This window comes from Scyliorhinus torazame, chromosome 1 (genome assembly GCF_047496885.1).
Source record: "Scyliorhinus torazame isolate Kashiwa2021f chromosome 1, sScyTor2.1, whole genome shotgun sequence".
Lineage (NCBI taxonomy): Eukaryota > Metazoa > Chordata > Chondrichthyes > Carcharhiniformes > Scyliorhinidae > Scyliorhinus > Scyliorhinus torazame.
The window spans coordinates 238,658,482-238,683,669 of NC_092707.1; the positions used below are offsets into that span (position 1 = coordinate 238,658,482).

A 25,188-nucleotide genomic window follows, 5' to 3' on the forward strand; every position below is an offset into this window, starting at 1 on the left:
CCGCTGTGCTACCGTGCTGCCCATTTTCCATTATATCACCAGTTTTAAAATCATTCCCACAAATGTAACTGTGTATTACTTTTTTTTTTAGAAAATATTTTATTGAAGCATTTGTAATTTTCACAATTTAACATGTTGACATTTCTAAAACAACCAGACAAAATACCCCCCAAAAGAACAACAAACAAAAAACCACGTCCCCACTTCCCCCGCCCTGTCCCCAATTACCCGTATACTGAATCCCCTGTCCTTATTTAACATTACCCTGCCTCCTGTTTTCCTCCCCCCCCCCGCCCTTTTTCCTTTCCCCCCTTACTGCTAACGTTCAATTTTTGTTGAAGAAATCGATGAACAGCCGCCAACTCCGGGCAAAGCCCTATATTGATCCTCTGAGAGCGAACTTGATTTTCTCCAGACTGAGAAACCCTCCCATATCACTGACCCATACTCCTGCCGTTGGGGGCTCCGAATCTCTCCATCTCAGCAAGATCCATCTCCGGGTCACCAGTGAGGAGAAGGCCAGGATATCGGCCTCCCTCCCCCCCCTTTGCCCCCGGATCCTCCGACACCCCAAATATCGCTAATTCTGGACTCGGAGTTACCCTTTCTTCCAGGACTTCCGACATAACATCCGCAAATCCCAGCCAGAATTCCCTCAGTTTCGGGCATGCCCAAAACATATGAACGTGGTTGGCCGGGCTACCCCCACACTGTCCACATCTGTCCTCCACCTCCTTGAAGAACCTACTCATCCGAGCTACCGTCATGTGGGTCCTGTGGACTACCTTGAACTGAATCAAGCTAAGTCTAGCACAGGACGAGGATGCATTTACCCTTTTCAAGGCTTTTTCCCACAGTTGAGTTTCCAGCTACCCTCCTTGCTCCTCTTCCCACTTCCTCTTCACCTCCCTTCCCACTCTAACAATTCCCTGAGTATCTCCGAAACCTCCAACCCCTGTTTTTGACAGTCCCCTCAGGGGGATGCGAGGAAAGCTTGGAACCTGCCTCCGTACAAAGTCCCGCACTTGAAGATACCGAAAGCCATTCCCACCCGGCAAATCAAACTCCTCCTCTAATGTCTCCAAGGTCGGAAAGCCCTCCTGGATGAATAGATCCCCAAACCCCCAGCCCGCTGCCATACCTTAAAGCCCCCATCCAGCCCCCCCGGGACAAACAGATGATTGTCACAGATCGGTGACCACACTAACACCCCCATACCCTTAGGGCTGCCACCACCACCGGACTTGTAGAGTACCAAGCCGGCGAGAATTGCAGGGGAGCCGTCAGTAAAGCCTCCAGACTCGTACCTCCATCCGCTCCCAGACCGACCCCTCCCCCACTACCCACTTCCTGATCATCGATAGGTTGGAAGCCCAGTAATAGTTAATAAAGCTCGGGAGAGTCAAGCCCACTTCTCCACGGGTCCGTTCCAGGAGTACCCTCTTTACTCTCGGGGCTTTTTACCCATCCATATAAACCTTGATATCGCCGCATTCATGCTTCTGAAGAAAGCCTTTGGGACAAAAATCAGGAGACATTGAAAAAAGAAAAGCAGTCTCGGAAGGACTGTCATCTTCACCGTCTGAACTCTCCCCGCCAGCGTCAGTGGGAGCATGTCCCATCTACGGAAATCCCTTCTCATTTGATCCACTACTTTGCCCAAATTTAACTTGTGAAGCTGTCCCCAATCCTTGGCCACTTGAATCCCCAGATACCTAAAACTCTTCCCAACCACTTTAAAAGACAGCTCCTTCAGGCTCCTTTCCTGCTCCCCTGCCTGGATCACGAACATCTCGCTCTTTCCCATATTTAACTTACAGCCAGAAAATCGCCCAAATTCTCTTAATACCTCCATGATTTCGGTTATCCCCCCACCGGATCCGTGACATAAAGCAGCAAATCGTTCGCATAGAGAGAGACCCTGGGCGCAATTCTCCGCTCCCGCGACTAAGTGCCCACGTTGTCGTGAACGCCGTCGAGTTTCACGACGGCGCGAAACGGCCCCGATCGCGATCGATTCAGGGCCTGAAAATGGGCTAGGAGCAGGGCTGCGAGGAACGCGAGGGGCGTGGCGCGAAAGCAGCATCGTAAGCGCGCAACGCCCGAATGACGCGGCGCTGTTCTATAAATGGCGCGATCCGCGCACGGAAGGACCCAGGAGGAGAAGGTGGGGAAGGAGGAGAGATGGCTGAGCCCCGTCAAGCCGCACCGAGGTTCCGGGACACGGACCTGGACACCCTCCTCGATGAGGTTGAAAGCCGAAGGGCCACCCTCTGCCCAAGACGTGGGCATCGGCAGCCGTCCAGCACGGTGAGGCACGGTTGGCGTGAAGTTGGCACCGCTGTGAGTGCTGTGGGGCACCCCCCCCGGTCCGGGGAGCAGTGTCGGAAGAAGCTGCACGACCTCACTCGGGCTGCCAGGGTAAGTGCCACGAGGGTGCCCCTGGGTCACAACCAACCACCCCCACCGGGCACGATGGGGGGGGGGGGGGGGGGGGGCGGTTCAGGGTGCACAACATTGTACTCGACCCACATGAGCACCGGGACCCCCCCCCCCCCCGGAGAGATGCCATGGCGTGGCTCCAACTGTCTCCTCACCCAGCATTAATATAGCCTACATCTGCACGCCCTGATGATACCCGCCTAATTGTGATGCTTTATCCATCCCCCCCCCGCCCCAGGACAAGACAGCTCACAACCAACGTGAGCGTATGAGAACCGGAGGGGGTTCCCCTGTGCTGCACCCCCTAAATGTTCACGAGCAGGGGGCCCTGGACCTCGCTGGGGGATCCGCCACCTGGGAGGTCGCGACATTCCAGGTCGGAGGCGCAGAAGCAAGAGAGACAACCCTGCATGTCCTCACCGCGCCCCCCCCCCCCCCCGCCCCCAACCCGTCATCGCCCCCCTCACACTCTGGCCACTGCACCCCCGGTCCCCTCCCCCCTCACTCTGGCCACTGCACCCCCGATCCCCTCCCCCCTCACACTCTGGCCACTGCACCCTCGATCCCCTCCCCCCCCCCTCGCACACTGCCCCCACCACCACCATACACCCGGCCCAGCGTGTCTAACGAATCCCGTATCATTGTGCTCCCCAGGGCCAGCCGCCGAACGTCCAGGGTCGTCTCGGCCAAGACACAGCTGACCATCTTCAACCTCAAGCGCACCCAGGGACGCACGCCAGAGGGTGACAGTCGGTCGGACAGGAGGGCCATCCTCTCCGTATGGGACGCTGGACGGGGACGCACGTACGACGGACAGAGACAATACTGAGGGGCACATGACAGACAGTGACGATGACGCACAGAGAACGGCCACACAGTCCACGGATTCACCTGGAGGGCAACATGACATGGGCCGCATGCACCTTGCGCCGGGCCATGAGGGGGACCAGTACACACCAGACCTCCTAACGGACGATGACCTCGAGCTAGCGGCACTGCTGTCTCCCACACCATCCACCATCGCAGAGACACTCACCTCGGTTGGGCGGATAAGTGATGAGGCTCCCGGGTCACGGTCTGGTGCGCACCACACAGCCGAGCCGGTACAGCAGGTGGAGTTTGGAGCAGCCGAGGGGCTGGACGGTCGGAGGGCAGCCCAGGCCCAGCAAACAGCTGCCGCCCAGACGGTTCCCGGGTTCCTGGATGTACTTGACCCACCCTGACAACCGATGCATGTGGACACCGAGGGACTGAATAACGGGATGAGGGCCATCTTCCAGGACCTACACACGCAGTTGGAGGAGTCCATTCGTGTCCAGGAGCAGGGAGTGGTGCCACTCATCGCAGCCACCCAGGCTGACACCGCACGGGTGGCGTCCGCGGTGGAGGCAATGGGTGAAATGGTTTCGGCCATTGGTCAGGTTCTGCAAGGCGTCAGGCTTCACGTGCACACGTCATCCATGGCCCAGGAGAGGGCTGCCCTGTCACAGGTAGCCATGCAGCAGAGCCAAAACAACATTGCCGCCGCTCTCCAGGCCCTGGCCGAGTCTCACCATGCCATGGCCCGGTCCCAGCAGGCGATGGCACAGTCCCAGCAGTCAGTCGCGGAGAGCATAGACTGCCTGGTGTACGTGATGGATGACGTAGCGCACTCACAGGTTGAGATAGCACAGTCCCTGGCAGGAATGTCGCACTCCCTGGGCTCCGTCTCTGCGAACATTCGGACCGTGGTCGATACCGCTGCAGGCCTCCAGGACTGGCAGCGCCAGGTGTCGGTGGTGCGACGGGGCATGTGTCCGATCGCACCTCCGTCCCACAGAGAGGCCCGGAGCCGGGCTCCCCGAGGGAGGAGGAGGTTCTGGGGCCCGTCCCGGTACCTCCAGCAAGGGACGTCCCGGGACACTCGGCCTCCCCCCGTTCCGTCCCTGGCACATCTGGTGGCCAGCGAGCAGGACAGGGTTGCACAACGCCATCCAGTACGCCCACCGAGCAGCCTGGCCATCGAAGCCGGGCCACCACAGGAAACGCCTGCCGACGGGGAGCCATGTCGCAGGGCGTGATTCTCAGCAGTCCGCCTCCACTCCTGCTGTACCATCTGGGGAGACACCTAGATGTGGTGGTAGGGCCCGTAAGGCAAAGAAGTTAGGCACATAATAAGTTGGCACGGGTGCAGGGCACAGTTTAGTTGTAGGGCATCTGCATGTGAATGTCACAAATAATCTCCCTGTTGCACTTAAATTGTAAGACTCAGTGCTATGTCCGGTGCCAGGGGGCTGGTGAGGGTGACCGAGTGGTGCTGTGGTTAACGAGCGGTTCAACGTCGGTGCTGGATGTGCTGTCCCTTTTCCCCCCTGCCTCCCAAAATCGGACACCATAGTCCTCGGCAGGCCGACGCCAGCTACCCCACACGGGCACGTGATGAAATGTCCGTTACGAAGGCTGTGACCACCGGAGTGCATGGTTCAGCTATAGCCATGAGTCACAACTTGGCTGGCGAATCTGAGCACACAGCTCATCGCAGAGCGGGCTGTCATCATTCAACATGGCACTGATCACACCCGCTTACACAATCATCAATATGTGCAATCCCGTAGTGCTGCAGTGGTAAGGTGATGTGGAATTGGTGCCGTGAACGCGGTGCGGGGGGGGGTTGCTGTGTGGTGCCCGTGTGCAGGACTGACGGTGCAAGTGGCAGTGTTCAGCGAATCCCTCCCCCACGGTGCGTGAACTGTGCGGCCACCAACGCATCGCGTGCCCGCTGTCCTCGACGGTGCCGTCGCGCAGCCTCCTGGGCGTAAAGAGCTGCCGGGCAGTGTGTGCGCCCTGCGCCCCTCCCCACACACGCCATCCTCCTCCTCCTCCTCCTCTTCCCCTTAGTTTGCGTTAGCTCCAGTGCCGTCGGGTCCTCCCTCCAACTCCTCCACCAGTGCATCTCCCCTCTGCATGGCAATGTTGTGCACAGCAGACCACAACTATGCAACCGACCCCGTCGGGCCGGTACTGCAGGGCCCCTCCGGAGCGGTCCAGGCATCTGACCTTCAGCAGGCCGAAGCACCGCTCCACCACACCCCTGGTTGCTGGATGGGCCTCATTGTATAGGCTCTCCGCGTTGGTCTGAGGCCTCCATATTGGCGTCATCAGCCATGACCTCAATGGATAGCCCCTGTCGCCCAGCAACCAGCCCCTCAGCTGGAGGGGGAGGGGGGGCATCCATCGAACATTGCGGGGCTGAACGACTGCACACCATCGATGACACCCTGGACCATCGATATCCCGGCCACCTTGGCGAATCCACGTGCCCGTGCTTCCTGCTGTGCTCGGTCCCCGGAGAATTTAATGTACCTGTCCGCGATGTCCGTGATGGCATACAAGGCGTCAGTCACGGCCCTGATGCACCTGTGGACCGTTGCCTGTGAGATCCCGGATAGGTCCTCGCTCGGCGCCTGGAAGGAACCAGTAGCGTAAAAGTTTAGGGCCACCGTCACCTTGACGGAGACTGGCATAGCGTGTCCTCCACCCATTCCAAGTGGTGCGAGGTGCGCCACGAGGTGGCATGCATGTGCGACTGTCTCCCTGCTGAACCGTAGTCTCCTCCTGCATGTAATGTCTGGTAGGGCCTCGAAGGTACACCCTAGGCCTTGCTGGATGCCTGTGGCGCCCTGGCACCACCATCAGTGGCTCCTCCTCCTCCTCCCCACCCACCCCCCCCCCCCCCCCCTCAAGCACTTCGATATCAGTGCCCGCTCCCTGTGCATTCCTCGCCGTCGGGGGGGGGGTCAATGTTCCCCTCGGCATCCCCCTGGAATTTCCGGGCCTGAGCGCATGTGGCCTGCGCAGCGACGCGGGCTACTCCGCAGCCATCCCCTCTGCTGCAGCAGCAATCGCTGCATCTGTAGCCACTGGGGGCCGTCTGAGTCTACGCTGCCGGATGGCCAACTGCAGAGCTGCGGCTCCAACCACAGCAGTGAACATTGCTGTCCGGTTGGCATACATGGTGACGTGCAGGAGGGTGGTGGGGGGCAGAGAAACGACATGTTACACGGAGGTTCTTCCACACCTCGCCAGCCGGGTTGCATGGGATACCTGTGTGGCCCGGTGGCCTGGTCGCTGAAGATATGCAGCCAGCCTAACACCTGGTCACTGTCTGCGTCCAACGGTCAGTTCACAAAGTCCTCCTCACCAGTGTGCCAGTCGCCTGTGCCCATCAGCCACACGACAACCTGCGGGGTTAGCCGCAGCATTCTCGGGGAAGCCGACCCGGTCTGCAGGAGCTCCGGAATAGTCCGCTCACCTGACTGCTCAGCGTCAGCCAGCACGACTGGCTGACGACTTTATTTACCAGGTGTGAATGGCGACGGCGTGAACTGGCATCACGCCATCGCGACTTCGGCCCATACGGCCGGAGAATAGCAGGGGTAGCGGAGAATCGCCATTTTGGGTGTCTCGGGCGATTCTCCGGCCTGCGCCGCGCAGAACTCGACGGGACCGATCTTGCCGCTTCGGTGAATCGCGGGAGGGCGTCGGACCGGCGTGTGGAAAAATGGTGCGCCAGGCGATTCTCCCAACCGGCGCGGCATCGGAGAATCGTGCCCCCTGTGTCCCACCCCCTCACAACCGTGTATTACTAAAACTGCAGGCTTGAGTATTTCTGGAACATGTCAAACCAGGATTTAGATCATATTGATAAATTCAGATTCACTATTATAGCTCACATTAACTGCATCTCTTACTATATTACTGCCTGCAAACTCTTCAACCTGTTTATTACCACACGTATTATTCATCATTGGTTTATGGCTTGTGATGGTGCCCAAATGTGAAGTTTTCTAGTTCTAGCACAAGGAAACTCTTGCATTCGAGCCAAAAATGATAACTATACAGGAAAATACCTATACCCCAATCAGTTTCCAAGCCAACCTAAATCCAAAGTTTTGATGGGAAATGAAAATGATTTAGTTCCTGACAGAGCAGAACAATAGAAAAAGCCAGCTACAAGATTTTTTTTTAAAAATTGGCACCATTTAAAAGAAACTGCAGGTAGTTACAAAAATGTGAGGAAATATCTGGGCGTCCCCTCATCTCACCAATAAAATTGAGAGTAGGGGAAAATTGCATAGCTTTCACATTGGGAGCCTTTTAATAGAACACAGGCTATGATTGCTGATGGGTTCTTCAGGTGCTCAAGGGCCTCCTATCTAGCCAAGAAAGGGTCTTAAGCTGAGATATATGTTTATTCCACTTTTAGAATAACACACCATTTGGTAAAGGAGTTGAAAAAATGATAGAAACAAATTACCCAGAAAATCACCCAAAAAAATCATTTAAAACTATTAATGAGATTGTATTATAGTTTGGTGAATAGCACCCAGCCTAATACCCTTTAAAAGTGACTAAATGTGGAGAGGAAGCAAGTCATTGCTGAAAGTTTCTACTCAGCATTATGGAAGGAGCACTTACCTTTGCTATTTACTTGCTGCTAGAGATATGAAAAAGCGTTTAGAAACACAACACAAGACTTTCAGGGACATTTTGTACTTCACCAATTTATCCCAGAAATTTCAAGGACTTCACCTCAAAAAAGTGTGCTACTCCACCTCCAGTTTGGTGCAGGAGGAACAGTAGTAAGTACATGATGCCAAGCAGAGCAGCACTAGCTGCTGCAGGTGATAGGGACAGGAGGGCAAAGTGAACTCCTCCTCCACCACCACTACTGATGCAGCACATTCTTATTCCTCTGTAACCCCTTCAACAGAACTTCCAGCGCTGCATCAAGAACCTGTGCACCCTCTGCCTTAATCTCTATGCCATTCTGAAATCTGTAGTGCATTCCAGACCTTCAGTGGAAGTTGGTGGTGCATGGAGCACATATACTGCTTCACAAAAAGTGTTCTTAAGTTAGCACTGAAGTGCTAACGTAAGCACCCCCAGGCAAGTTCAAATTGTGGCAATCAAAAATTGGGATGAAATTTTTGTGCTAAAACTAGACGTCAACCAAGCATGTCCTATTAGCAGAGCATTCACTTAGGACCATTTTCATCTTTTCTCCAAAATAACCTCCAAAGTCTTTGGATACTTCACCACATGTACAATACAAAAGGAGGGTATTACAATCCCAGACCAGACCCCAGCCGTGGCTAGGATACCGGACAGAGACCCCAATATTTTATTTTAATTTTGTATGAATGTGAGGAAAGAACACCTCACTCCAAGAGTGATTGCATAAAGAAACTGGGATATGACATATTAAAACAAACTTTATTACTAACACAAGAGAATTATCCCTCAAACACTACTCAATACAGTGAATACAATACGCTTAACTGCTATCTTCATTCCCACTCAAACAGCAAGAAATACTATTTCAGCTTTCAATCCATTTAAATACTATCAGCACATAGGAATAGCTGTATAGAAATGTTATTTGAGAAAGAGACATTGCTTTAAAGAAAAGCTCTGGCTGTTGTCAGAACCATGCAGAAACTGTGGCATATTTCTTCAGAAGCGGCTCCACCAAGGTTTGTCCACCTTTTCAACCACATTGCTCTCTTGTCTGCAGATATTTTTTTAAACTGAACTGTAGAGAGCAAACTGCTTTACTTCTGTTCACAGTTCCTCTAACTCACAACTGAACGTTTCTCGGCAAAATGCCTGATAACCTTAGCTCCACCCAGTAACAACCTTAGCTCCAACCAGTATTAACATCATCTTACTAAGCCGAAATCTACGACATCATGTTACTAAGCTGAAATCTAATTAACTCCAGAGAACCCCCTTAATTCAAACAAACTGTGGACTTCCGGTGGCGGCATGTAGGAGGAGGTCGCACGTTGGATGGCTCCTGCTAGAGGCTTGATTGCCCTGGTCCCAGGGGCAATTTTTTGTAAAATAAGTGCAGGAAGACATAAGGAAGAAGGATGTCCAAAACCCAAAGGAAAGCTGCCGTAAAGAAGGGGCCGAATGAAGGCTCGCCGTTGAGTGGATGGGTCAGCTCGGCAACTGGAAGGGTGGCGGAAGCTGGGTTACTTGGTGGGGCCGCACTGTTCACGGCAGAAAAGATGACTGAGGTGATGGTTGCAAAGCACATGGAGGTGATGAGGAAGGAGACGATGGCAGTATTGAAGGTGCTGGTGGAGGAGGCGATTGCCCCAGTGAAAGCGACGGTGTCGAGGACATCGGCCAAGGTGCAGGAACAGGGTGAGTAACTGAAGGGAGTGGAAGAGGCCTTGTCGCAACACAGTGATCAACTCACCTCGGGTGTGGAACTGCAGAGGGAGGTGGAGGCCAACAAGGGTCTGCGAGCCAAAGTGGAGGACCTGGAAACCAGATCTAGGCGGCAAAATCTGAGGATCGTGGGTCTGCCCGAAGAAGTGGAGGGCTCGAGGCCAACGGAAAATTTTGCCAAGATGTTGGCGGAGCTGTTGGGGGAGGGGGAAGATCCCTCTCAGTATGAACTGGATCAGGCTCATAGCACATGGAGGCCTAAACCAAAGGCGAATGAGCCGCCAAGAGCAGTAATTATTTGTTTCCGTAGGTACCGCGTGAAGGAGAAGGTCCAGAGTTGGGCAAAGCAGAAGCAGGAGGTGCAGTGGGCTGAAGTTGGTATACATATATACCAGGAGTTTACTATAGAGTTGGCACAGTGGCGGGCGGCATTCAGCCGAGTGAAGATGGCACTGTATAACAGCAGTGTGCGGTTCGGCATAGTGTACCCAGCTAAGTTGAGAGTGACCTACAACTCCGAAGACTTTCATTTCGAGACGGTGGAAGTGGCCGAGGCATTTGTGATGGCAGAAGGACTGGGGCAGAAGTGAGAAATGGGACTGGGGATTCGTCCTGGATTGAGGGTAGGAGGGGATGGAGGAGTGTGTGTAGCTCTATTTTTCACTGCATGTTATTATATGTGCTAAATGAGTGGTAGTTGCCTATTTGGACAAGGTAAGAGTTGGGATTTTCTTTTATAATGATAGTTCTTTGGGGTTTGTGTGTTTACACAGGTGGGGGGGGGGGGGGGGAAAGAGGGGAGTGAGGCCTGGGCATGGGCCTCCACACTGGCTAGCCTAACCTGGCCAGTGAACGGGAGTGTGGTGGGGGGAGGGTCTGCGGCCATCAGAGCCTGGTAGAACGGGTTTTGATGGGCCTAGGAAGTGTGAAAAGATGGGGGCCGGAACCGATACTGGGTGAGGTGTTTTCGAGAGGAAGTGGATGAGAAGATTCTGGGAGGAGGGGTAGGGGCTCGATGGTAACAATGGGATGGGGCGGGCCAAGCCCAGTCGGCAGTTCCTGGAGTCATGATGATGGTGGATAGGGCGGTTAGCACTGCTGCCTCACGCGCCTAGGTCCCAGGTTCGATCCTGGCTCTGGGTCACTGTCCGTGTGGAGTTTGCACATTCTCCCAGTGTTTGTGTGGGTTTCGCCCCCCACAACCCAACAGATGTTCAGGGTAGGTGGATTGACCACACTAAATTGCCCCTTAAATGGAAAAATTGAATTGGGTATACAAAATTGTTTTTAAAATGATGATAGTTGATTGGGGGGGGGGGGGGTGGGATACACTGTTTATGCATTGATTGTTAATTTGTGTTTTTTACCTGGAATGTACGGGTGGATGTTTGGTTCTGTATTTTGAGCGGGCTGAGGTTCGTGTGTGGGGGATTGTTATTATTTTTGTTTGTTTTTTCTTTGGTTGTTTATGGTTGAAAATGTTGAAAATGAGGAGAATAAAAAGATTTTTTTAAAATTCAAACAAACTGCATTAGCCCAAGCTTTTTAAGATCATTTAATTGCCCACCTGGCTCCCAAAATCTTTGTTGTCTTTCAAATTTGGATTTATTTTAAAACATGACTGCAGCAGTCAATACTAACTCAGGCTTTCAACTCTTACTGCACCAAATAACTATAACGCAATACATCGGAAATTCCTACATTCATCACAAGGGCAACAGCATCAGTATGTTAAAATCAGATTTATTTTAAATAATTTATTTTAAATCAGCAAATGCTTTGATTTTGTTGAAGTTTCATTTGCTTACTCTCATTATTTGCTAAATTATACTTTTTGACCGTCATCCAGCAAATTTTAAACCACAAGTGCATGATTCTTTCTCAGCTAATTTGGTGTGTGGGGGGCGGGGGCGGGGGTGCTGAACACTTGCAACGTCTTCACCCAAGAAATATACTGCTACTTTGAAAGAGACAAAATTACAATTTATAGAAGAAACCTATACTTTTTAGTCCGTTAGATGCAAATTCATTTTTACTGAGCTCGAAGGCCTTCAGAAAGCTGAAACCTGTAGCTTCAGAGACAATGGATGCATTGATTGTAATCCTCTGGAACGGTTCCAGCAGATTGGGAAATGAAACACCTCTTCAAGAAAGGAGAGAGATAGAAATCAGAAAACTATAGGCCAGTTGGCCTAATATCTATCATTGAGAAAATGGTAGAATTCATTATTAAAGAGGTAGCAGCAGGACATTTCAGGTAGAGACAACATTGTTTTGTGAATGAAAATTGTGTTTAACAATTTTATTAGCGTTCTTTGAGGATGTAACAAGTAGGGTGGATAAAAGGTAACCAGTAGGTGTTATGTATTGGGATTTCCAAAAGACATTCCATTTGATTCCATGTAAAAGGTTACTGCACAAGATAAGCTTATGGTGGTGGTGGTGGGTGGGTGGGGGGAAGAGAGAGAAGAGACAAAATTAGAAGATGGAGTACATTGTGAGAAAATACGAGATTGCCCACTTTGAGAGGAAGAATAGAAAAGTAGAATATTATTTAAATGGAGAGAGACTACAGAATTCTGCAGTACAACGGGACCTGGGTACCCTTGGACAGAAATCATAAGAATATAGCGCATGGCTAATCCTGGCATTTAGGAAGGTAAATGGAATATATTGCAAGGGAGGAGTAGATTATAAAAGTATTGCTACAACTGCATGTCATTGGTGAGAGCACACCTAGAGTACTGTGTACTACATTTAAGGAGGGTCATACTTGTATTGGTAGCAGTTCAGTTCAGAACAGATTCACTAGACTGATTGCTGGTATGGAGGGTCTGTCTTATGTAGAAGATTGAGGTTTGGACTATATTCATTGGAGTTTGAGGGATCGTTGAAACATAAGATTTTGAGGGGGGCTTGACAGGGTAGGTGGAGAGAGGGTGTTTCCCCTTGTAAGGGAATCTAGAATTAAGAAGGCACAGTTAAAAATAAGCGGCTGGATTTTCCATCCTGCCGTGCCAGATTTCTGGTTCAGCATGCTGGTGGGATGCTCCGTTTCGTCGGCTGGTCAAAGGGGTTTCCCATTGTGGGGCAGCCCCACACAGTCGGGAAACCCCTGGATTGTTGGCAAAACTGAGAATCCCGAGAGTGGAGAATCCAGCCCAAGGGGTCTCCCATTTAAGACAGATGAGAGGAATTTGTTCTCTGAGAAGGCTGTTAGTATTTGGGATTCTCTTCCTCAGTGAACAGTGGAGGCTGGGTCATTCAATATATTGAAGGCTGCATTAGACATTGGAGGGAGGAAAGTGGAGTTAAGACCACTCAGGTCAGCCACGATCTCATGGAATGGCAAAGCAGGCTCGAGGGTTGAATGGCCTACTCATTATTTATCGTCTCAAATTATTTTGAGTAAAATCTACTTGTCCCATTGATCATAGATTCTAAACCCAGGAGTGCGTAACCTAGGGGCTCAACAAAGGTTTCCAGACTCCACAAATCAGACTCTGAACCCTGAAGAGTTAGAGTTTTTGCAGCACGGAAAGAGGCCCCTCGTGTCCACACTGGCCATCAAGCACCTATTTAGAATCATAGAATTCTTATAGTGCAGAAGGAGGCCTTTTGGCTCTTTGAGTCTGCACCAACCCTCCGAAAGAGCTGCCCACCCAACCCACTCCCTCATCCACTCCCTATCCCCGCAACCCCATCTAACCGTTGGACACTAAGAGGTAATTTAGATGCACAATCCACCTAACCTGTACATTTGTGGACTGTGGGAGGAAACCGGAGCACGCGGAGGAAACCCACACAGATACGGAAAGAATGTGCAAACTCCACACAGTCACCCAAGGTCAGAATCGAACCAGGTCCCTGGCACTGTGAGACAGCAGTGCTAACCACTGTGCCACACCTACTGGAACACCCCAGAGCTGCTGACCGGTGGAATTGAAAAATCAAACACCATGGCCAGGATTCTCCGAGTCTCCGCACCAAAATCGCGCTCGGCGCAGGGGTGGAGAATGGAGTTCAGACCCGCGGCACCAAGACGCAATTTTCCACGGACTGGAGAATCACCGCCAGCCGTGCACGCGTGGTCGACGCGGCGCCAGTCCAGAGCCGTTGAAATAGCCCATGCGGCGGTTCTTTGCGATCGGCCAGCCGAGTTCCGCCGGTGTGGTTCCAACCAGCGGGAGCTCAGACCCGCAGCCGCGCTAATCAGACTCCGGGTGGGGGGGGGCCTCCATGACGGACAGGCCCGCAATGGGGGGCTACCGATCAGCGGGCGCACGCGATTCGGAGGGGGCCTATCTTCTTGCGTTGGCCCACTGTGTGGCTCCGCCATGTTACGCGGGGGCCGGTGCGAAAACGGCCGTCGTGCGCATGCGCGGACCCGCGGCCATTAGTGCAGAGCCCCGTATCGGCAGCAGGAGCTGCGCGGTGCATGCTGGGGCCCTGCTATCCCTCTTAAAATCGGAGAATCACTCCGGACTTTTTGAAAAAAGTCTGAAGTGATTCGCGCCCATTTTCCGGTGGGTGTGGGGACATAGCCCCATTTTCGGAGAATCCCAGCCCATGCAACTAATTATAGCAGGCGCCCGGATATATTTCGGCAGCTGCCACCTGACTTCCCAGTAGCTGAATGGGAGCTCTGATATTGATAGCTGCCCTTTCACCCTGGCTGGTCTAAAAGATGCACCAATAATGGTTGGTCACAATTTAACAGTCAAAAAGCGTTATTCTGATTTCTTGCTGTCATTCCATTTGGCAAAGGTACAGCCACAAAAGCTTGGTGCTGCTCTCTGCAGCTCAGCAAGCCCTTTTATCTGTCATTGGCCCACAGAAGATTCAATGTTCCAATCATTATTAATGAAATATCAGGCCAGCATATTTGACAGAACAATGGTGTCGCCATTTCGTCCTCTATCCTTGCTCGTTCAGAGCCAATGTAGCCAGCACTGGGGAACTGCCAGTGCTTTCCAACAAAATACTCCAAGGAACTCAAAAGATTCCTAATTCCAGAGCAAAACGTATCAGACTATAGTAGCACAAATCAAGGGAAATACACAATGCAAAACTGTCCAAACCCCACCCCACAGAGGACAGTACTCTTTTTCAGGAAGAAACGTGGTTAACCATTTTCGATTTGACTTCGGGTCGTTGAAAATGTTCCGTTTTTGGTTAATCATTATGGGTATGGTTGCAGAATGGTAATACAGATGGCTGGACTAATGATCCAAGACTGGAGCTAAATCCCACCACGTCACTGAAGAATTTTAATTTTAATTAAATCCAAATTAAAAGGTGGCCAATCAACAAGCAAGCAAGCCACTTTCTCAAAGGCAATCAGAATTAAGTAATAACAGCTAGCTTTACAAGAAATACCTCTTTTTCCCTTTCAGAATTGGCCTCTGAACATTTTTACAACTTTTCGTTAATCACAACCCACTTCTTACCCATTTTTATCAAAACATCCTCCATGTCTTGTCAGAATTGTTGCTCAGCACCACTGGGTCTCACATTATGTAAATAAAAGTGCGTTCAATTGTATGAATAAAGTTTTGCAGAAAATAATATATGTTGCAATCTGGCGGTGGAGGGCCTGAAGGTCTGTGAAATTTTTCAAACATCAGAGGGGACCTCAAAAGTTGTGAACTCCTGGTATAGGCTAGTGGACAAGGAATTAACATCAGTATTCGTATTTTTTTTAATGAACATGCCCCCATCTCAAGAATAACAAATACTTGCAGCTGGCATTTTCTGAATAAATCCTGGGTGAAGACATAGTTGGTCTGAGTAAGTTTATTAAAAAAAAAAAATATGCACCTAACTCTGGAAGAGAATGATTTTGAAGGCTTGATCTAGAGGCTGCATCCTGTAAATAATTTCACTAATGATGAAAACGCACTTACTTACCCCCAAAACACCAAATCTTTCACAGAAGTCCCATCCACAAAGGAAATCAATCTCATAGTTATGATTGAGAATAACTATGGCATTCTCTTTACCATATTGAATGTAATTCTTTCGGTCAGTATAAAGGGTACATTCTGTGCATGACCACCATTCCAGCAACCACACCAATTCTGTAATTAAAGAAAAACACAAAAGTTACACTATGAAGCTCTTACCCATCACACTAAGTATAAGAAGAGAACTGTCCATTTTGTGCGTGATTCTTATTGAATGATGGGAGGAGGTCAGTGTGGCCAAAGATTTTATTGGCTTAATTTCTATTTTAGAGGGCCAACTGGAGAGCTGCATGGGCAGTGGGTTTGGCACTACACATTTTAAGTCTGGAGTTGGGGCTGAAACAGGGAACAGATAGAGGAGATGATGATAGCTGTAAATGACCTACAGGTTGAAAGTTGCAATCCAATTTCTAACGGCATTGTGCCCAAAGCACAAAACTGACTAACTTGTACTGATTAAAATCTCACCTACAGAGGCTACAAGATGACTGATGTGGAAAATGCAACAGTGTCACACTGATCCGTAGGATGCTGAGCTGGGTTTTGGCCAAGGTACACTTGGAAAGAACAGGAGTTAATGTCAGCACTAAGCATTCAAAATGGAAATAAATTCTTTCCCTAGCACCGCCCTTTGCCTTCAGTACAAAAGTTCACAAAATAAATAAAGATAAATGTAACCATTAAGAACTGTGATTATGTTTCTACCATTTTCATTGTGAATTTATAACTTTCACTTGGGTCAAGCAATACTAACAAAAAAGATAAGGTTAACAGGCCCGTATTTCACATATGATCTGTTTTACCACAAACCACAGAATCCATTTTCAAGGCACAAACTAAGTTGGCAAAGTTTCCTTCTGGCCAAAGTTTCAGAAAAAAGAAACACCAAAGCACACTAATTCAAAGCACATGCATCTTATATGATTCATCCTTCAGATAATATTTCCAGCAACTCCATTGCCATCAGGTTCTCATTTAATACCTTCATCTAGATCTTTCTTGAAAAGGATTACTAACGTTAAACTTGAAACTATTCCAAATACCTACTGTGTTTTTCTGAGGCAAGCGAAAGGAGCAGCAAAGAAGAAGCAATTTGTTCAGGAAAACACTGGTAAATACTTTTATTGCTGAAAACTTTAACCTAATTGGCTGATCATCAAGTAACCATGTACAGAGGAAGAAATAATAACTTCAAAACAAAGAGAACGTTCCAAGAGGCTTAATCAGACAAAGTTTGACACCGAGCCAAAGGAAGTTTAGGACAGTTGAATAAAGGTTTCATCAGAGATAGATTTTAGAGGAAGGCTGGGCAGTCTTCCCCTCTTAAAGGGAAACGTATTGAATGGGGCGAGGGGTGGGGATCAGAAGGCCGTCAAGGGACAATATCTAAAAGAGATAATAATAACACTAATCTTTATTGTCACAAATAGGCTTACATTAACACTGCAATTAAGTTCCTGTGAAAATCCCCTAGTCGCCACATTCCGTCGCCTGTTCGGGTACACAGAAGGAGAATTCAGTATTTCCGAAGTACCTAACAGCACGTCTTTTTGGACTTGTGGGAGGAAACGGGAGCACCCGGAGGAAACCCATGCAGACACGGGGAGAGCGTGCAGATTCTGCAAAGACAGTGACCCTAGTTGGGAATCAAACCTTGGGACTCTGGCACTGTGAAGCAACAGTGCTACCCACTGTGCTACCGTGGGTGGTCACGGAGGTCAACTCCCAGAGTATGGCCCCCAGGACTTGGCAGCAGGGCTAGAAGTAGTAAAATGATTTCATGCAGGTGGTCAAGGACAGTGAATGGATCTTTAAAGGCCATCTCATATCCACTGCACCAGCAAACACTCATGCTGCTCAATGCATCACAACCTGAATCCCTCATTCATCAGCAATTCATAGCACATGGGCCTCACATCTAACATTCATATACGTCAACATCCTCACACTTTCCGATTGTCCTCATTGTACTTCCAGGTCTAGGTCATTAAAATATATCAAGATGAGCCCAGGGGGAAGGCCATTACTAACATTTCTCCAGTTCAAAAAACATCCATTAAGCACTACTCTCAGTTTCCTATCACTCAGCCAATTTTGTATCCATGTTGCTACTTTTCCTTTTTATTCCATGAGCTTTGCTCACAAGTCTGTATCAAATGCCATTTGGAAGTCCATGAACATCAGACCAACCGCATTACTCTCATTAATCTCTTCAAAAAACTTCAGCAAGTTAGTTACACATGATTTTCCCTTAACAAATCAGTGTTGGCTTTCCTTAATTAAGCAACTTTGTACATGTGACAATTAATTTTGCTCCGAATTACTGCTTCCAGATGATTTTCCACTACAGAAGTTAAACTGACTGGCAAGTAGGTTTTGGGCTCATCTTTACTCCAGTTTTTGAACAAGGGTCTAACATTTGCAATTCTCCAGTGCTCTGCCACTACCCCCTCCCAAGTCTAAAGATGATTGGAAAATAATGGCCACTGCTTCTGTAATTTCCCCTTTATCCTTGGATGCATCCAGTCCTGGTGCCTTAAAGTACAGATAACCCATCCAAAACCATCTCATCAAATTTTTCATTTAGCTGAGACAATGTGTATACATGTTTTTTCTGTTTGCAAAGAACAGGGCCTTGTGTATTAACACATGTAGCTTCCATTACATGCAAATGCGCCACACCACGAGCCCAACAGATGATATTAGAACTGGTTGTCAGTGTAATTCTTAGCACACAGCCATAATAAGTGGCAGCCATTCGCTGATTCATTCCTCAAGGCAATGGTTTGACCAATTAGGGTCAAGCTGCCGGTTTTAAATTTCAAGGAACGCTTGGTAATTGTCAGTTACCATTTACTGATGCATTTGCCTTGGCAACACCTCTACCAATCAATCAGCACTCTTCTCATACAGTATTTGCTGATTTCCCTTTATATTGGTATTCTTGCAGTGTTCTGACGCATGCAACACCCAGAATTTTGAAGCAAGTTGTGACTATACCAATTAGATGCTACACCATGGTGGGTTCCACAGGTGTGAGGAAATGATTACCATTCCATGCTGAAAAGGTTGCACTCTCAAAGCTCTGTACAAAGTCAGAGGCAAAGTTCGAGCTGAACTCTTCAATGCTCCTTGACATTAAATGCAAGCTTTGCAGCGCACCAAACATGTGCACACCCATGAGCCTTCTTCTGCAGCCTACGCCATCAAAGTCCTCACCTGACTTATTTGGTGCAGAAAGCTTGCAGATACTGGTCAGTTCCTGTTTTATCCTATCCTCCCTTCCTGGGACAATCCTATTATGGTTCCTGCACGTCTGTGCCCAATGTGTCATCACATACAGGTTCTTTTTCTACCCAACCTTCTTAAAATACAGTCTGAGCTGGTAGCAGAGAGTGGTCACGTGGCTTCACCTTCATGGTCCTTTTTCTAATCTTCCAAGAGCTGAGGTGGCTCCAATTATTGGGTACCTGAAATAAATGAAGTGACAAGATTGAATTGTGGTGAGGGAGCAAAGAAGTAGGAAGTTGTGTATTAAGACCATCTGAAGAGTTGGTGCGGCACCTGCAACACACGTGGAGATGGCGGTGGGGCAGGGAGTGGCCCTGCTGGCTCAGTGGTCGGCGGACCAGCTGGTGAGTTTCCTGAACAAGAAGTTCACCCAGCAACGCAAGGAGAATCTGGAGAACCTGACCCGGGCGGTGGATTCAATCAAGGGAGTGGTCAATCGCGTGGCGACGAAGCTGGTGGCCCTGGGTCAGGCAATCCAAAAGATGGAGGAGGTGGTGGGGGAACACGAGGAGCAGTTTGTCTCGATGGCAGCAGAGATGGGGCTGATGCGGGATCTGCAGAGGTGGCTCCAGAAGGTTGAAGACCTGGAGAACCGGTCATGCAGGCAGAACATAAGGATTGTGGGCCTACCGGAGGGGAGCGAAGGCGCATATGTGGGAGGATGCTGGAGAAGCTGCGAGGAGAGGGTGCATTCGCACGGCCTTTGGAGGTGGATTGAGCACATAGGGCGCTAATGAGGAAGCCCCAGGGGAGCGAGCCACCGAGGGCGATGGTGGTTCGGTTGCACCATTTCCTGGACAAGGAGCAAATTATGAGTGGGCCAGGCAGACAAGGCACTGCACCTGGGAGGGCAGCGAAATCAGAGTGTACCAGGACCTGGGTCCAGAGCTGGCCAGGAGAGCGAGCTTTAACAAGGTCACGGCGGCCCTCTACAAGAAGGGAGTGAGGTTTGGGCTACTGTACCCGGCACGTCCGTGAGTGACCTTCGAGCACCGGAGCTGTACTTTGGGTCGGCGGGGGAGGCGGTAGAATTTGTCAGAGACAATGGACTGGCAAGAAAAGGTGGACTTTGAACTTTGGTGGAGATGCTTTGATGCTGCTGTTAAATGGCCCCAAATGCAAATTCTTATTTGGCTGCAGGTTTGTTTTTTGTTCTTGGCTGAAAGGTGGTGGTGTTGGACTCTTCATTTAGGCTTGGGGAGGGTTTGTTTTTGTTTGTTTGAGCAGGGGCGTGGGGGATCAGTGGGGGGTAGGATGCTAGGTGCCATGGTGGGAGGGGGCTGTCAGGCTAGCTGAGCAGGCTAGTTCACGGAAGCGCAGTGGGGGGTGAGTGGAAGGTTAGTGGGGGGATGGGGGAAGGGGTTGTTGCTGGGGGAGGCACTGCTGACATAGGTAGGGCTTATTTAAAGTATAAGGGGAGGAGGATCGATGATGGTGGGTCCCCGAGGGCAGACCTGGTGATGGTGCGGGATGCGTGCCGGAGGCTGGCCCAATAGGGGCTATGGTTGATGGCAGCGGGAGGGGGGTGCCTCCCCGACCAGGCTGATCACGTGAAACATGAGAGGATTGAATGGGCCAGTCAAGAGGGCCCGTGTGTTCGCACATTTAAAATAATTGCAGGCGGATGTGGCCATGCTACAAGAGACTCACCTGAAGGTGAGGGACCAGATTAGGCTGAGTAAAGGTTGGGTTGGGCAAGTATTTCATTCAGAATTGGACTCTAAATGGAAGGGGCTAACGATTTTGGTCAATAAGCGGCTGGCATTGGAGGTGGGAAATATAGTGACTGACTCTGGGGGAAGGTACGTTTTGGTAAGCGGGAAGCTGGAGGATGCCGATTGTGTTAGTAAACATCTATGCCCCGAATTGGGACGATGTTGAATTTATGAGGCGAGTGCTGGGTAGGTTCCCTGACCTGGACTCTCATCAGTGTACACAATGTAACTACATAACACTGGCATCGGGTGAAGCATGCAGGGGTGTAGTGTTAATGAGGTCAGTCCATAAGAGGGTCATTTAGGAGTCTGGTAACAGCGGGGAAGAAGCTGTTTTTGAGTCTGTTCGTGCGTGTTCTCAGACTTTTGTATCTCCTGCCCGATTGAAGAAGTTGGAAGAGTGAGTAAGCCGGGTGGGAGGGATCTTTGAGCATGCTGCCCGCTTTCCCCAGGCAGCTGGAGGTGTAGATGGAGTTAATGGATGGGAGGCAGGTTCGTGTGATGGACAGGGCTGTGTTCACGACTCTCTGAAGTTTCTTGCGGTCTTGGGCAGAGCAGTTGCCATACCAGGCTGTGATGCAGCCAGATAGGATGCTTTCTAAGGAGCTTCAGAGGTTCATGGAGCACATGGGGGTGTTGATCCGTGGAGATTTGGGAGGCCGAGGGAGAAATAATTTTTGTTTTACTCCCATATGCACAAGGTGTACTCCTGAATAGATTTCTTTGTGTTGGATAAGACGTTGTTGGCAGTGGTGGTGGATGTCGAGTATTCGGCGATAGTAGTGTCGGACCATGCCCCACACTGGTGGATTGATGAGTGAACAAAGGGGGGTCCAGCGGCCGCAATGGAGGCTGGATGTGGGTCTGGTGGCAGAGGAAGAGGTGTGCGAGCGGGTGAGGAAGGCCATCCGGGAATATGTAGAGATTAATGACACTGGGAGGTTTCGGCAGGTATGGTCTGGGAGACACTGAAGGCACTGGTCAGGGGGGAGTTTATTTTGATTTGGGCACATACGGAGAAGGCGGAGCGGGTGGAAATAGAAAGGCTAGTGGAAGAAATCCTGCAGGTGGACAGGAGATATGCAGAGGCCCCGGAGGAAGGGCTGTTAAAGGAACAGCAGAGGTTGCAACTAGAATTCAGGCTGTATCTACGGGTAAGGTGGTTGGGCACTTGAGAAGTGAGAGAGGGGCGGTATACGAGTATGGGGAGAAAGTGAGCAGGATGTTAGCGCCCCAGTTGAGGAAGCAAGAGGCAGGGAGAGAGATTGAGAAAGTGAAGGACACGGGAGGGAACACGGTCCTGGACCCGGCGGGGTGAATGGGGTGTTTTGGGACTTTTATAGTAAATTGTATGAGTTGGAATCCTCAGCCGGGGAAGAGGGGATGAGGGGGTTTCTGGGAGGATTGGAGTTCCTAAAGATTGATGAGGAGCTGGCCGAGGGCCTGGGGCCCCAATTGGGCTGATAGAAGGGGGAGTAGTAGAAGGGCTGGAGGTGATGCAATCGGGTAAGGCCCGGGGAACGGATGGGTACCTGTTGGAATATTACAAGACGTTCTCAGGGGTGTTGGGACCACAGTTGGTAAGGGTCTTCAATGAGGCAAAGGAATTGGGGGTGCTCCCCCCGACGTTGTCACAGGTGTCGATCTCCCTCATTTTAAAGCGAGATAAGGACCCAGAAAGCTGTGGGTCATACAGATTGATCTGCCTGTTAAACGTAGATGCCAAACTACTGACGAAGATCCTGGCCATGAGGATCTAAGATTGCATCCCAGCGGTAATAAGGGAGGACCAGACAGGATTCATTAAGGGGTGGCATTTGGCGACCAACATTAGGAGATTACTTAATATGATCATGATGCCTCCAGAGGGGCGCAAGGTTGAGGTGGTGGGGGCCATGGACGCGGAGAAGGCCTTTGATCGGGTGAAGTGGGAATACTTATGCGAGATCCTGGGGCGGTTTGTGTTTGGGCAGGGCTTTGTGGACTGGGTCCGGTTGCTATACCAGGCACTGGTGGTAAGTGTGCGGATGAATCGGGTGAGATCAGCATAAGTTGAATTTGGGTTGGTTTGTAGATCAGATGAGGGGGGACTTTTGGAGGTGGGATGCGCTCCCGTTGTAATTGACGGGACGGGTACAGACAGTTAAAATGACGGTCCTCCCGAGGTTTTTGTTTGTTTTCCAAAGTCTACCAATTTTTATCCACAAGGCGTTTTTTAAAAAAGTGAATGCAGTGACCTCGGGATTTGTTTGGGCAGGTAAAGCCTTGCGGGTGAAGAAGGTGCTGCTGGAGCCGGGGCGTGGGGGTGTGCCTGGCTCTTCCAGATTTTTAAAATTACTACGGGGCGGCAAATATTGCGATGGTTAGGAAGTGGGTAGTGGGGGAGGGTTCGATATGGGAACAGGTGGAGGTGGCCTCATGTAGGGGCAAGTGTTTAGGGGCACTGTTAACGGCACCTCTGCCATCCTCGCCAGCCAGGTACTCCACAAGCCCAGTAGTAGTGGCAGTCCTGAAGGTGTGGGTCAGTGGAGGCAGCATATAGGGTTGGAGGGGGAGTCGGTGTGGGTGCCGATATGTGATAATCAGCAGTTTGCCCGGGGGGTGGGGGGAGCTTCCTGTACCTGCCGCACTGGGAACTGCAGGATAAGGTGGTGTCGAGTACAGGAGTAGGAGGGAGCCCCGATAGGGGAGATGAAGAGAAAGTGGGAAGAAGAGCTGAGTGGGGAGCTGGAGGCTGGAGTATGCGAGGAGGCCCTGAGGAGAGTTAATGCATCCTCGTCATGCGTCAGGCTCAGCCTGATACAGTTTAAGGTGGCCCACAGGGCACACATGACTGTGGCCCAGATGAGCAGGTTCTTTGAGGGGGTGGAGGATAGGTTTGGGCGCTTTGGGGGGGTCCGTTCTGCGAACCATGTCCATATGTTTTGGGCATGTCCGAGGCGGAGGGGTTTCTAGCAGCGTTAATAAAATAATTTCTGAAAAAACCCTGCTAAGGTCAGAGTACCCAGCGACCCATCGGAGAGCCAAAAACAGAGAAGCGCTCAAAGACAGAGATGCGGTCAACGCCTACTAGAGAGTGCACTTAGAGGACCTCATCAACCTTAACAGCCTTCACGCAAGTGCCCTCGACACCATCCCGCAACCCACCACCATCTCAGTGCAACCCCAGTTCGCCATGTGGTTGAAAAAGCCATCCGACAGCTGAAAAACAAGAAGGACTCTGATGCAGATGGAAACGCTACAGAAGTATTAAAATACGGTGGAGAGGCATACTTGACAACAATCCACAACCTCATTACCCTTATCTGGAAGGGAGAGAGCATGCCGGGTGAACTCTGATGCCTTAATTGTGACCACCTTCAAGAAAGGAGACCGTTCCAACTGTGGAGATTAGAGAGGAATTCCCCACTCTCATCCACGGGAAAGATCATCGCCAGAATGCTCCTTAACCGCCTCCCTCGAGTCTCAGTGAGGCTTCTGCCCATCAAGAGTCTCTATGGAAATGATCTCCAGCACACAAGGCCAGGAAAAGTGCACGGAGCAGCATCAACCGCTGAAAACGGCCTTCTTCAATTACACAAAAGGCCTTTGACTCTTGTCAATCGTGAGGGAATGCGGAACATCCTCCTCAAATATCGGCTGCCCACAGGAATTCATTACCATTCTCCGCCTGCTCCACGGTGACATGCAAGCCATGATCCTCATCAACGGAACCACCACAGGCACAGTACATGTGCAAACTGAGGTCAAACATGGCTGCAACATCGCACCAACACTCTTCTGCATCTTCCTCACAGCATCACTCTACCCCATTATCCTGAATCTCCCTGCTGGAATGTAGCTAGCCTACTGGACAAGCAGGAAACTGATCAACCCTCTGGCACCTCCAGGCCAGAACCAAGACACCCCAACATCGGTCATTGAGTTGCAGTGCGCAGATAACGCTAGTGTGCGCACACACAAGAGGCCAAACTACAAAACCATCATTGACACATTCACCGAGGCATACGAGAGACTGGGCCTCAGACTAAACATCTGGAAAATAACGGTTCTCCACCAGCCTGCTCCTGCCGTACAAAACTGCCCCCACCCCCTCAGCCATCAAGACCAATGGTGAGCCCCTGAATAATGTGGATCAGTTCCCATATCTCAGAAGTCTCCTCTCAATGCAAGCAGACATCGATGATGAAATCCAGCATCAACACCAATGCACCAGTGCAGTCTTTGGATGCCTGAGGAAGACCAAAACCTCAAATCCAGCACCAAGCTCCAGGTCTACAGAGCAGTTGTGGTCCCCTCCCTTCTGTATGCATCAGAAATGTGGACAATGTACAGCAGACACTTCAAATCCCTGCCTCCGCAAAATCCTGCAAATCCATTGGCAGGATAGGTGTACCAACATGAGGGTCCTCTCCCAGGCCAATATCCCCAGTATCACGGCACTGGTCATGCTCAACCAGCTGCGACGGACAGGCCACTTTGTCCGTATGCCCAACAGAGGAGCTCTATTCAGAGCTCTGCAACGGTAAGCGATCACTAGAAGGGAAGAGGAA

At 50.4% G+C, this 25,188-nt stretch overlaps 1 protein-coding gene across 4 annotated transcripts in view; it reads right to left on the bottom strand.

Annotated features, from left to right (window-relative positions):
• agpat4 (1-acylglycerol-3-phosphate O-acyltransferase 4 (lysophosphatidic acid acyltransferase, delta)) overlaps positions 1–25,188 on the bottom strand; it is a 313,768-nt gene that overhangs the window by 145,350 nt on the left and 143,230 nt on the right. For all 4 annotated transcript variants that reach the window (XM_072503738.1, XM_072503709.1, XM_072503730.1 and 1 more), the window contains one exon: positions 15,574–15,743. In XM_072503738.1, coding sequence (XP_072359839.1) covers positions 15,574–15,743 — 170 coding nt within the window. The remainder of the gene's footprint in view (positions 1–15,573; positions 15,744–25,188) is intronic.